The sequence below is a fragment of the Hipposideros armiger genome, unplaced genomic scaffold (assembly GCF_001890085.2).
Source record: "Hipposideros armiger isolate ML-2016 unplaced genomic scaffold, ASM189008v1 scaffold_689, whole genome shotgun sequence".
NCBI classification, from domain to species: Eukaryota; Metazoa; Chordata; class Mammalia; order Chiroptera; family Hipposideridae; genus Hipposideros; species Hipposideros armiger.
Window position 1 is genome coordinate 304,807 of NW_017732039.1, and position 12,983 is coordinate 317,789.

Consider the following 12,983-nt stretch of genomic DNA (forward strand, 5'->3'; position numbering starts at 1 on the left):
TGAAAGTATATGTTTTCTAACAGATTTCTAAATCATCACATAAAACTGTATTTTAATATTATTCCAATTTTATTTTTTAAATTTGTGTTTATGCATACATTTTGATGTAAAGAAATATGATAAAGTGCCAAAAGTAATTGTTTGGGGGTGACAGAATTACCAGTGACTTTTATTTAGCTTTTTATACTTTTCTGAATTTTCCAAATGTTCTATAATAAACAGACAGGCATTCATTTTTAAATCTAAAAAAGGCATCATTAAAAAACCCTAATCTGCACTATGTAGATGATGTATTATAGAAATGTTCACTTGAAACCTATGTAATTTTGCTAACCATTGTCACCCCAATAAATTTCATTTAAAAACACGAGAAAATATGGTGTCTTCTACATGTTTGAATACATTTTTCAATCTTGAAAAAAAATTAATCTATTTTGCTTTTTATATTAAATCAAGCTTAATTGTAAACATAGGCAAGCAAACCAACATACCTTTTGATTAAATGGGCTCGGCTGTTCACATAGTTAGAGTCAAAAGAATAGTTTTCAGTCTGCAATGGGAAAAAAAAGATGAAAAAGGTTAGATGATTCATGAAAAGAGTCAAACTGTCCTACTTAGGGGGAATTTTTCTTCTGGGCAAGAAACAATGAATGAATCAGAAACTGAGCGCATATTGGGACAACCGCCAGAGGGATGCCTGCCACCTCCTTAGGGCCCTGGGGATTCTGTGGAGGCAGCTTTCACCTGTAGACCAAGACGAACTTGACACAAACATCCCCTACAATATGGTGGGCTACTGACTATGCACCCGCTTAGGGGAAGATACAGCATGATCCAAAATCTTTACAGAAATGAATTGCTTCCCATTACCCAGTGGACACAGTTCTGTGCCCATCAAATTGACTAGAAGTTCAAAGGTATTTTTATTAGTAGTAGATAACATGTTAAAATATTTATTCCATAGATACAGAAATGCAGGCAAGGTAATCTCCCACTGTGGATTTCAATTCTGCACGTCTCTTTGTTTTAAGATATTTAACTCAGCACTGGTTATGCAGGAAGGCCTTTGTTTTATCACAGACATAAAGGCAAACAAGTATTATGCCTAAAATGGGGTGAAGGGCAGTCCACACGGGGTGTCAAAGCCTTTCATGTGAAACATGAAGTTTGCAAGCAAACCCCTGTCTCAGCTCCTATCGTTAAAATGTTACTGTCTAATCTGGTTACAGTAGACTGCCTGAGCACTGGCTTTACAAAAGCAAATGCTGAATACCTGCCAGATGAAAGAGATGAGAAAACAGTATGAGCACCCGGGTTGGGAGATTAGAGGGGGCCAGCCTTAGAAGGTGGGAATGCATAGAAATATCGACAATGATATAACTGAAAGTTCTAATTAAGCGGATCCTACCCCCAACACTAAAGCACTACTCTCACTGAATCATTGCATAAACTGCAAAATGCCCAAGCATATCTTCTCTACCCCACTGCCATCCTACCAAAAATCCTCATTATTCTCACCATTACTTAGCACCTTTTGAAATCATTTCACCTGAAAATGTCTGGAAAAGGAAGCATAACAACTGCATAGCTAAGAAAACAGCGGATTTCTTTCAGACATTAACTGTGCTAGGCTCTTATGCAGCTTTTGATTTCAAGTAGCTCACAGTTTGGTGGAGGAGAAAACAGATCCAACTACCACGTGAGCACCAAACAACCAACAGTCGTGGTGGGTACCCTAAGTATGGAGGAGTAGGTAGGGATGGGGGTGGTGACTAGAGTGGGAGAAAGGAGGAGGGAATATTGAGAAAGATACTAAATTGCATCATTGTCCTGTACTTACGCAGGCATGTCCATGCCTGCCACTTGCCCCTCATTGAAGATGGGCTATGTAACATCCACTGACACTGACTGCTCTTACCTAGAGGATAAAAAAACCCCTTTAGTGTAAACCACAAGTAATTTTTGGTGCTGTTGGAAGGAAGATTGGGAGAGCAAAAATCAACAGGGTCACTTCATTTCTAATTTGTTCATAAAAAAAGTGGATGCTGAAATTGTTGCAAACATAATTACAGGAGGAGTAGGCAAATTTGAAGCTGCGTTGGGAATACAATGCTGGAAGCTTTGCTGAAGGAGGTTATCCATCAGTCAGTCAACCAGCAAGCATTTCTTGAATTAAATTATTATACCAACATAATAGGCAAAAATTGTGTTGGGTAAATGCACCCTTCCATGATATTCAGTACAATATATAATTTAACAAGTGGAAGTCCCCCACCCCCAAAAAGCAATTAAAACAAGGAATTAAGCACTCAGGAGTTCAACAGTTAGTTTCACTGTGAAACCTTGGACAAATTAATTTCTGTGTGCCTCATTTTCCTCTATAAAACAGGCATAATAGAACATAAATCCAAAGGGGGGTTTCAACTGCATTTATCATGAGTCATTGTGGGAATCATGAGTCATGATATCCCTTGCTTCCTACAGAACCCAAAACCCCAAGTAGGATCAGGAATTTGACCTCCCTCAGGCAATAAAAGAATAGCATAACATGCCCCATCTCAGCCTCCAAACTTACTGTATCATTTTCTCAAGAAAATTAATAGACACACAGATGCAAAAAAAGGAAATCAAGGGAATACTGGCTTTGCAGGGAAAACATGAGCAACATCCCAAGATAATGTCATGTTCAAGAAGCCAGTTTTCAAGTAGAATATTCTGCATAGCTTTGCATATGAGGGCTTTCAACCAGCATGCACTGTGCATCAGATGTGGAACTCTGTAGAGATCTGACCTCCAGGCATGGTGCCAGAACTACACATTTGGGCAAATAAGCAAAACCCTACCAATTTTATCCCTGGTAACTGTACTACTTCTTGGTCCTAATGGACTAATATATCTCACCATGTGGATTCCCTCTTGCAGAAACTGAGTTAAAAGAAGAATCAGGTCTAGAAAGACTTGCTTGTGGAGACGTTCACAATTCTCTTTCCCTTGCCCTAGGATACAGATTAGTTAACCTAGGCAGATATGCCAGGCAGGACGTGCCACTGTAGGTAGGAGAGTGTCATTGAAGCTTAACAGCATCTTATCTTTCTCCTTTTTTTAACTCAAAAAGTAAACCACCCATTCTTGCGGGTTCTGGCCTTCAAATGTAAATATTCCATTCCCAAAACCAGCACAAACCATGATGGGCAGATGCCCCGTGCTGCATCCTCACACAATTAGAAGCAGTAGTCATGAGGTAGGTTCCCAACCTATTTCCCATAGTGGATGGGGCTATGCTGAATCATCCATTGACTTTTGCCTTTATAAATCAGTCTCAGGTCTCTTTGTGAGGCAGCTTGGCTGGAGTTATGGATACAGCCTATACAACAGAATTATTCTAATTGGCTAGAATATACTATTCTGACCTCCTTAGTACTACAGTCCAAACAACTGAGCTAGCTGGCCGTAGATGGCCTATTATGGGTCTGTGTGTGCTTACATCAAGTGTTCTTGTTCATATTGATTTAAGGTGTGCATTCAAATCCAATTCATGTGCCTTGAAGGAGTAAAACTTTTCTACACTTCAGGTGAAACCCAACTGCACAATAGAATCAACTAGGGAGATTTGGGGGGTTTTGTTTGTTTGTTGCCAAGATCCTACTCCAAAACATTCTGAGGTAATTGGCCTAGAGTAAGGCCCAGGAATTGGTATTTTTATAAAAGTTTCCCAGGTCATACTAATGTACATCTAAAGTGGAGAACTGTCCTGAGCAAGGGACTGGCCACCGGCTTTGACCTGATGTGCTGTGTTTTCTAAGGCAAGCCCAGCTGTTTAGCAGATGACACCTCTTCTTGTCATATTATCTGCCAAGATCATCTCAATATAAGATACAGAACCACAACAAAATTACACTTTTTAAAAAATAATAAAAGAGCTTTTCTTTTTTGCATGAATGTATTAGCTCCTGGTTAGCCTTATTTAATCAAAATTTGCTTGACATTATTCCAATCTTTTCTCTAAGTATTCTAAATGGCAAACAACATGAAACATTTGAAAGGGGAAATTTTCTCTAAATGTCACATTAATTTCACTAAGAAATGTCCTCATGTCTAATGATACAGCCGACTTAAACCAGGAACACAGTAAAGAGACAAGAACAATATTTGTTTCTGAAAAACCTAATTTTGACATTAAAAAATGGGTCTAAACTTTTATTTCCAGTCTCAATGGTAAATGAGTCACTTTCTTATCATTTAATATATTTCTCCCAAATCCTTTCTCTAATTAGAAGTATTTATCCTAGGAATTCACTGAGAGCAGACTTTTCACTTGGGTTAGATTTAATAAAATCTTGATTTTCTGAAAACCTAAAGAATAAATACTTCTGGATAGCTGAGATTTTAATTAGCTTGGGGCTTTTCCCTGTAAGGACTAAAGCTCTGATTTAAAATCCTAACCATTCTACCTTGTTTCTAAAGTGTATCTCACAGTTGCTTATTGGTTACTTAGGTGCACCTTTCTAAACATAAATCACTATACCATGCAGGTCTTGCCTATACACTCACTGACCCCAAAGCGCTGTGCTTTGAATTTTTGCCTTTAATTTTTAACAAATGTCCCCCACCAACTTGCTATCAAACACTCAATATTGTTACTTCTCAGAGCTATTGGTATATCAAAAACAGCTCCTCTTCTATTTCAAGTTTGATACTCTACTGTGTTCTTGGAAGCTATATAATATTTGTTAGAATACTCTAGAAAATAAGAGTTAAGCTCTGGGAAGAGAGCTGAGATGCTGTTACTCTAAGAGGAAAATTATTGGGCTGTCGGAAAAGTCATGACGCATTTTTGCGACGAAAAACAGAGAAAAAATACGTCATGACTTTTCCGACAACCCAACACGTGACCTTTAATGTAGAGACTTATGTGTAATGTTTGGGTGTTTGATGTTTATTTGTTTTCTCCAGCTCAGAAGTCTTTTTTTTTCTACTTTCTAGCCCCAGCTCCCTTCTGGATATATGAGGTTTCTAGTGAGACACTTGAGTGGGTGGTATGTTATTATGTCTCTATGTTAATAAGTCTGGCACATCAGAAGTCAAATACTTTCACTTTGTCAGGCCCCCAAGGTACCAGAATGCCCTACTTTAACTGTCATTTTGCATTACTTTTACAGTTCACTGAATTTTCCCCTAGTTTCTTGGAAGAGTGACTGTGACTCTCTCAGCACCACATTTATCACCAGGAGAGACTTCAACCCTAAGGAAGAAGCAGCCCAATAAATGCAGATATCCAGGGCTAGAATCTTTGCCCAGTGGCACAAATCCCCAGGTCACTACACAGAGCTAAAAGGGGCTGCAGACGCAGAGATTAAAACAGCAATTCCTCAAACCTTTACATTTTCATCTGAAAATACCATTTAAAATTATCCTTTCAAAGTCCCATCAAACTGAAAAGCAGTATAACTGCAATCTGCTAACTAATTATTTTTTAGTTTTTAATTCTTAGCCACTTTAACTATATAAACAAGAAAACTGGAATCCCAAATCAGATGCACAGCGAAGTGATTTTTAAATGCCAGCCCTTTATTTAACTGCTGACATCTAATAATGATAATTGTGCCTATTGATCAATGATGAAAGGAAACATAACCTTTCCTAAAAGCGAATGCTGTTTTAGATGTTCAAATGGCATCTCCTCACAAAGGCGTTTTTAGGAAACGAATCAACAAATGGCTTTTTCCCACTTCCTATCCTCAACACACAAAAATGAAAATGTAAATTCTATGTAAAAATAAAGCCAACACGCCTCCAGCTAGGATGTATATTCAAAAACTCATCCATCCAAACAGCAGCAGCTGAAGCAGGAATTAGGGAAGATGGAATAAAAGGCACCAGTCCCAGACCTGCCATCACTAGAAAGCTGATATTTACCCAGAACTGGAAAACAACCCAAGTGAGCTCCCACTAACCATGCTTTTGTACACTCCAGCCCTAATTTTCTTACACACATACACATGTGCACACGCGCGTGCATGCACACACACACACACACACACACACACACACGAAGCTTGACGACAGTGAGCAATGCAGTATAGTGGGGTGACCTGGATTCCCTCCCCATGTTTGTCACTGAATCATTGACAGCCTGTAATAAATCACTTTACCCCTCTTGAAGGCTTTAATTTATCCATTTATAAAATGAAGAGAATAACCCAAATAATCTCAATGCTCCCTTCAAGCTCCAAAATTTCTAGGGAGTCTAAAACAAAATGGCTCTTACTAATTCATTCATTCATCCATTTAACAAACATGCAGCAAACACTGAAAGTGGAAAAAAAAAAGACATAGGCTGCATCTGCAAGGTCACAAATGGAGCTCTTACCAGAGATGGTTAAAATGTTAGCCATTCAGAAAAACATGAAAAATACACACACACACTCACACTCACACATACACAGAGAGAGATATTGGGACATACTGACCTGCAGACATGCATATACTTGTACTCAGGCTACTACAGTGCAACTTTGAAAATTGCACTGCTACTTTATAGAGCTAAATAGCACCCTAATGACTTGATGAGGGTAAGTGACTCATATAGGAGAATTTGGCCTTCATATTTTTTACACATACAAACCTACATCATAAATACAGGGAACCTCTCTCTCCTATCAAATGGGTTATGAACGTCTTAAAGTTTTTAGGAGTAGCTTGTGTGTATGTCCCTTCAGCTCCATTCCCACAGCCTTCATCACCTTGCACCACTGTTTCCTCATCTGTATTGGCCTTGGCTTTATCCTATTCTGCAAAATCCTATGTGGATAATCTTCCTCACCCACTATTTTCATCACAGCACTTTTCAAGCCGTCAGAGAAGTCTTCCTATGGTTCTTTGTTGCATTTAGCATTAAATCTTTAGTTGAGTAGTTAGCCAATGTAAGAACTTTATTTTCCCTATATCTAATTTCCCTTATTTCTAATAGAGCCACATCACTGACCATCCCACATTGCTTACCTTTTCTCAGCACTCTGTGTACAAACTGTATAATGTAGTTATGTATTTCCTCAGTTCTATAATTATTTCCTATATAGTATGTCAGTTCATTCTTCAACTAGACTTGAAGCTCTCTTGCCATAATGCTAGACACTTAGCAAGTATTCATGTAATGCATCAGTGAATGACCAGAGAGGAGATAGAAGTTAATGAGGCTACTTATCACAGTTAAAGCAGATGACCAATTATATTAGGCCAAGATTATCCTGTTTCTTCAGAAAGCATCCATTCTGCACACTGTCTTCTGTAGTTACAATTTGTTGTCTGTTTTCACTCCCAATTATTACCTTACAAATGCACAGTAGTCTGGATATAACTGCCAGGGATAAAGCGACACAGTTAGGTGCTTTCTGCCCACCTAAATCTATCAGTCCTGCCACATCTCTGGGGATGGCAGTAGTGACACAAGATAGTGTTTCCAAACCAAAGTAGATAAAAATTCTGCGAGAAGATAAGGCTTTGCCAAATTGGAGACGGCTCAGTGATCACTGAGCCACAGACTGATAGTATGGCAGCTACTTTTCTACCTATGGAAGAGAATTCAAGGATTCCAGTGGCTGTCAGGGCAGGGCTATCAATGGGAAACACAGGCCATGCGGCTAGTATCCAACAAGTGAAGTTGAAAGGGTTTTCCTCTTGGTGGCCTTTCATCATCACTCTTCAATTTCACTGACACCAATGATGTGGTCAGACTACCTAGAGTTGACAAAGGTGGCCTAGGAAAAGTGCTTTTCTCTGCCCTCTTCTTTGATTGGGTCAAAGTTGTGCCTTTGGTAGAGCAACCCGGTTGCAAATTTTTCTACAAAGACCTCCTTGACAAACCTAGCAGCTTTCAGGAATCCATGCAATTCAGAGGCAAAGAGCCTGCTGAGAGACCAGGCTAAGCACCACAGCATGAAATAGATAAGCACAGGCTTCTAAATAAGAATCTGGGATCCTTTTCTATGCCCTCTGTGAGGCATAGTACACTCTAAAATACTCTGCTTATAAAAAGCTCTCAGAACATAAACAGACTCATAGATACAAAGAACAAACTGATGGCCACCTAGTGTGAGGGGAGATGAGGGGAGATGAGTTAAAAAAAGTGAAGGGATTAAGTACAAATTTGTAGTTACAAAATAGTCATGGGGATTTAAAGTAAAGCATAGGGAATATAGTCAATAATATTGTAATAACTATGTATATTGCCAGGTGGGTACTAAACTGATCAGGAGGATCACTTGGTAAGGTATATAAATGTCTAGTCAATATGTTATACTCCTAAAACTAATATAATATTGCATGACAACTGTAAATGAAAAATAAATTTTAAAAAAGAAAAGAGTAAAATATTATCTACATTTTGTCTGAAAAAGAAATTGTAATGTATGTTAGAAAGATCTTCATCTAAGAGTTTTAAAAGTTCTTAAATTGAGGTTTTTGTGTCCTCTTTAAGAAATCTGTCACTACCAAAGGTAGTAATGATATTCTCCTAGAAACTTCATAGTGTTTCTTTAAAATTCAGGTCTACAATCCACCTCAAACCACTTTTGTGAAAGGAATGAAGTAGTGGTTGAGCTTCTTTCCATTCCATATAGATATACAGTTGTTGCAGGAACGTTTGTTTTAAAAAGACCTTCCTTTTCCCCCAATGAATCGTTTTGGCATCCTTGCCTCTCATATTTAATTGTAAAGCACTTAAAAAGTGGACATGAAGTTCCCTGTGCATTGGCATGGCTTCTTGACCAATAGGCTTTGCTGTACAGTAAGTGATAGGATATTAAGTCAGCTTTTTAATTGGTGATTGTCCTAAATGTTAAATCCATAGATCTTAATTCTGGGGGCTTCTAGCTCCTCCAGAGAAAAACCCAACATCCTCTTACCTAATAGTATAAGGCTGATTTCAGGCATTCTAAGAGCTAATTGGAGGAAGGAATGATGGGGGTTTCACCATTCAATATGAGTTATCTTTTCACTTTGTAATATTTCTCTTTCTGTGTGCCTGATGAGTCAGATACATTTTGGTTTAATTTACCCAGGAATAAATCTTTCATCTTTCTTTGGGTTGGAGGAAAGATCAACACCCAAAAATGAGGTGGGAAGAATTTCTCTAACTTTTCTTTAACAGATTTCTAACTAACCTCCCTGTTTTTAGTCCACATTATTATCTCCACCTAATTCTTTGGCCTTTCCAAGGATCTTAAGGACCACAGATTCTGCTTATTTTTGGTGTTTCCCTTTGCAGTCATGGCTTATTCCACTCAGCAAAGTTCTTAACATTGTACTATGTTTTCAGATATTATGTGCTTAGGTTACACATCTCCCGATTTCATTGAAGATGAAATTTCTATTCATAAAAAACTCTCAGGAAATTTCTATTTATAAAAAACTCTCAGTTCTACATATTCTATGTATAAATGCAAAATCAACAATCAACAGTGTGGGTAAAAGTAGTTTAGGAGAAAATAAAATGATGAATCGAATCATGTGAGTCACACTATCTTAACCCACTTAAACAAAATTCAACCTGAGAAGTAAATAGCTATCAACCAGATTTGCCAGTGAAATAAACCCTGGAGTCCAATCACCAACCCCAAACATGTAACTACAACACATTAAAGCTATTTTGCAGGCACAGAGTGCCTTTTATCCCCAAATATCAAAGTACTTTACAAGCAGGTACCAACTGTTATTCCCCCCTTTAAACAGCCAAGAAAACAAACACACAGGTTAAGTGCTACAGCCATATTAAATACTGACTCAGCTAGAACATGCCACAAAAACAAGGACAACAAGAAAAATCCCCAGGAGCACTGTTCTTGGCGTTACCTACTACTGAGATGGAAAGCAAACACAAGATGGTAACGACAGGGAAGTGATTAGCCTGCTTTATACCTATTTTTCTCAGAATGACTTTCTTGGCTACTTTCAATGAATGGATCAGGAGAGTATAATCTAGCAGTTAAACAAAGATAAATTTGGCATACACTAACTGGAACTGGTTCTCCAAACCTAGTTAGAGGGCCCATAAGATAGCCCAAGGGATCCAGGAATGAGCTACTTTGTTCCCTTCTTCCCTGGAACCTTGGCGACTATTTCTATTGCCCTTTAGAAGCATTGGCAACCATTTTTATAAGGTGGCCTAAGATGATTAGTGATGACTTATGGGGTAGCTCCAATATCAGAAGCTATGATTTGGTAAAACTGGTGCAACTGACAATAAGAAACCAGGATAAGACCTCCCACGAGTAATGGCGTAGGGATCCACAGTATGAGCTCTCTTGAATCCTGCCAATCTGTGAACCCTTCTGGCTCTGGGAAGGCCCAGAACTCTCGGAACCTCAGCTAAATTCTATTTTACTGATGCCTCAATTCTCTGCTACTCAGCAGTTGCGTAGCTCTGGCTGCCTGCAGAGTGCAATTTCTATTGAACAAGCCTAGTCAGCTGAAAAGACTTTCAAAATATTTGGAGGGAAAGTGCCAGGTGGCCCTGTCCCTGTGGGCCAAAACAACACCCTCAAATACAGTTCCAACCCCAATCTCATGATTTATATTATACATCACTTGAAACCCAGTTGCCTCCACAAACGTATTTAAGAGTGGATTAACAGCCTTTGGAATACCATTCTAAATTCATTTCCCTTGTATTGGCTCGTTGCTCAAGCCTAAAATGTGTGATCATACGGACAAAAAAAAAATCAAGTAATATGCCATCTTAGAAATTTGAATGTATTTAGCTTCCAATATTGATGTTTCTAATTAGATACAATATAATACATCATTTTCTTGTTTGTAGTTAATGAAATCTTCCATGGTCCTCTTCTGGTGCAGCTATTGTGATTACCACCATGGCACACAGAGGGGGGGGGAGGGGGTGTCTTAGTTCACGGAAATGCACAAAGTCAAGGATGTGTGCACACAGCATCCACTTATATTTACTGTCACAAAAATATAAACATTATTTATTTCTGATCTTTTAAGTACTAGTTTCCAATTTAATGAGGCACAATAAACATTTCCCAAAATCGGACTCCATGGTTGCTTAACATTGGTAACCCTCTAATTATGATTGTAGCTTAAATAAAGGGCATTTGGTTCTATTGAAATTATTAGGTACAGACGGAAATACACACTAGCCTTCAGTTTCTAGAGACTTAAACAAACAGTGCAGCAAATCAGTGTTGGAGGCAAGATAGAGCTTAAACTTTAGCATCACTTCATGAACCATAAATGAGATTCAATAGGAAGAGAATTCAAGGAAGTAATGAAAACATTTACTCATTCTCTAAAACCCCTACCTGTCCTCCCAAATCCTAATAGACGTGATTTTATGTGGTGGGGGTGGGGTGGGGGGACAGGTTAGAATTTGACCTCATTTGAAAACAGAGATTAGTCAAAAGGCTACTATCTGACATTAGTGTGCTGGCAACCGTGCACAGTAAAGCCATAATTACATCTTGCAAAGTGGCTAATATTGTCAGCAGCTAAAAATTGTCAGAGTATTAGAAATCTGAAATTCAGTTATGCAATGAACCAACAAAACAACAATTACTAAAGCACATTGCATTTATATGGAAAGTTTTGTCACAAAAAATTCCAGAGTGTTTAACAGTTATAAAAAGGGATCACTTCCCCCTACAACCGAAACACAATAGTCATTTTGCGCCGCTAACAGCAAATAAAAAAGGTTTCAGGAGAGAGGAAAATTACTAAACCTTAGAGAAACCACAGGGAGAGGAATATTTTTAGATGGGTGGAAAATAAACACCCAAGTGGGAAACTGGGGCTGAAGGTAGCTACATGTTCTCCAGAGCTTGAGGCACAGAATGGAAGAGTTTTACTTCTCATCCATCCAGCAAGATTTCCAGGAGGTGCTTAGTGACTGCAATGGGGCAGGTGCCTCCTGTTAATATCATCCTGAAAGATGAATTAGCATTTGGAAATGGACACAAAGCACAAAAACTTGTCATTTATATTTTTACCCTTTTTTTTTGCCTTTTAACCAACATCACCTAATTAATCCTCCTGCTACCATTATGAGCTAAACACATATTATTAACCCCATTAATAGCAGGACAGAACAGGTTAAGAGACTTGGCCTCTACTAGAGAAGCAATGTCACATCTGCAACTAGAATTCAGGATTTCTCACTCTGGGTCCTTCACTCACACCACTAGGCCACACCTCATTAGGATTCTGGAAAATGCAATGAAATTGAAGTAATTAGGACTGGCTAACTAGGTGTACTATTTGGAAGAAAAGAAAATACTCTAGCCTGCTTAAACATGACAGGCTGAAGGGCGGTGAACACAACTAGAACAATTTCCTCCTGCAGGAAGATTAAGAAATAATGAGGGGAACACCTCACTCTCCCTCTACCATCATGCTCCCAGCAGCAAAAATCAGGAACAATTCCAAATTTAACTGTCAGAAAAAAAATTAATGCTGTCAGAAACATAACACCGTACTGTGTCAGGCAGTCATACCCCTCAAACTGTGTAGTTGATTTCTACCTTCCTTTCCCCACATTGTTCTCAGTTTCCTCTCTCTCCAGCTTTCTACTGGTCAGTCTTTCAACTACTCTTAGACAGCTCTTTCTCCACTCACTCTTACATATACCCACACCCTTCTATCAAAGAAAACTGGCACACTCACTCCTCATCCTGTTCTGCTCAGTACTATGTCTACCGGATAACAAAGAAACATTTTCTTTGGAGTTAAACTTTTACAAACAGGTATGGGCACTCATGTTTTCATTCACACACATGTACAGAGATACACACACACAGATATACACACACATTATATAAAATTTTTATATCTTTGTTTCTTCATATTTAAACATGTTTGTTCCTGGTAGACACAGCCTTGGTTAGGGTTATAAGTCACCCTGGTGATTGTTTTTGCAGATGGCTGTAAGCTTATAAAAGATGACAGACTATTCAAAGAAAAGTCCCAGAAAG

The 12,983-nt window shown here is 38.5% G+C and overlaps 1 protein-coding gene across 4 annotated transcripts in view; it reads right to left on the reverse strand.

The window, feature by feature from the left end:
* The window catches only part of PCDH19 (protocadherin 19), a 106,748-nt gene that overhangs the window by 45,872 nt on the left and 47,893 nt on the right, over nt 1-12,983 (reverse strand). For all 4 annotated transcript variants that reach the window (XM_019626771.1, XM_019626773.1, XM_019626772.1 and 1 more), the window contains one exon: nt 492-550. In XM_019626771.1, the coding sequence (XP_019482316.1) occupies nt 492-550 (59 nt within the window). The remainder of the gene's footprint in view (nt 1-491; nt 551-12,983) is intronic.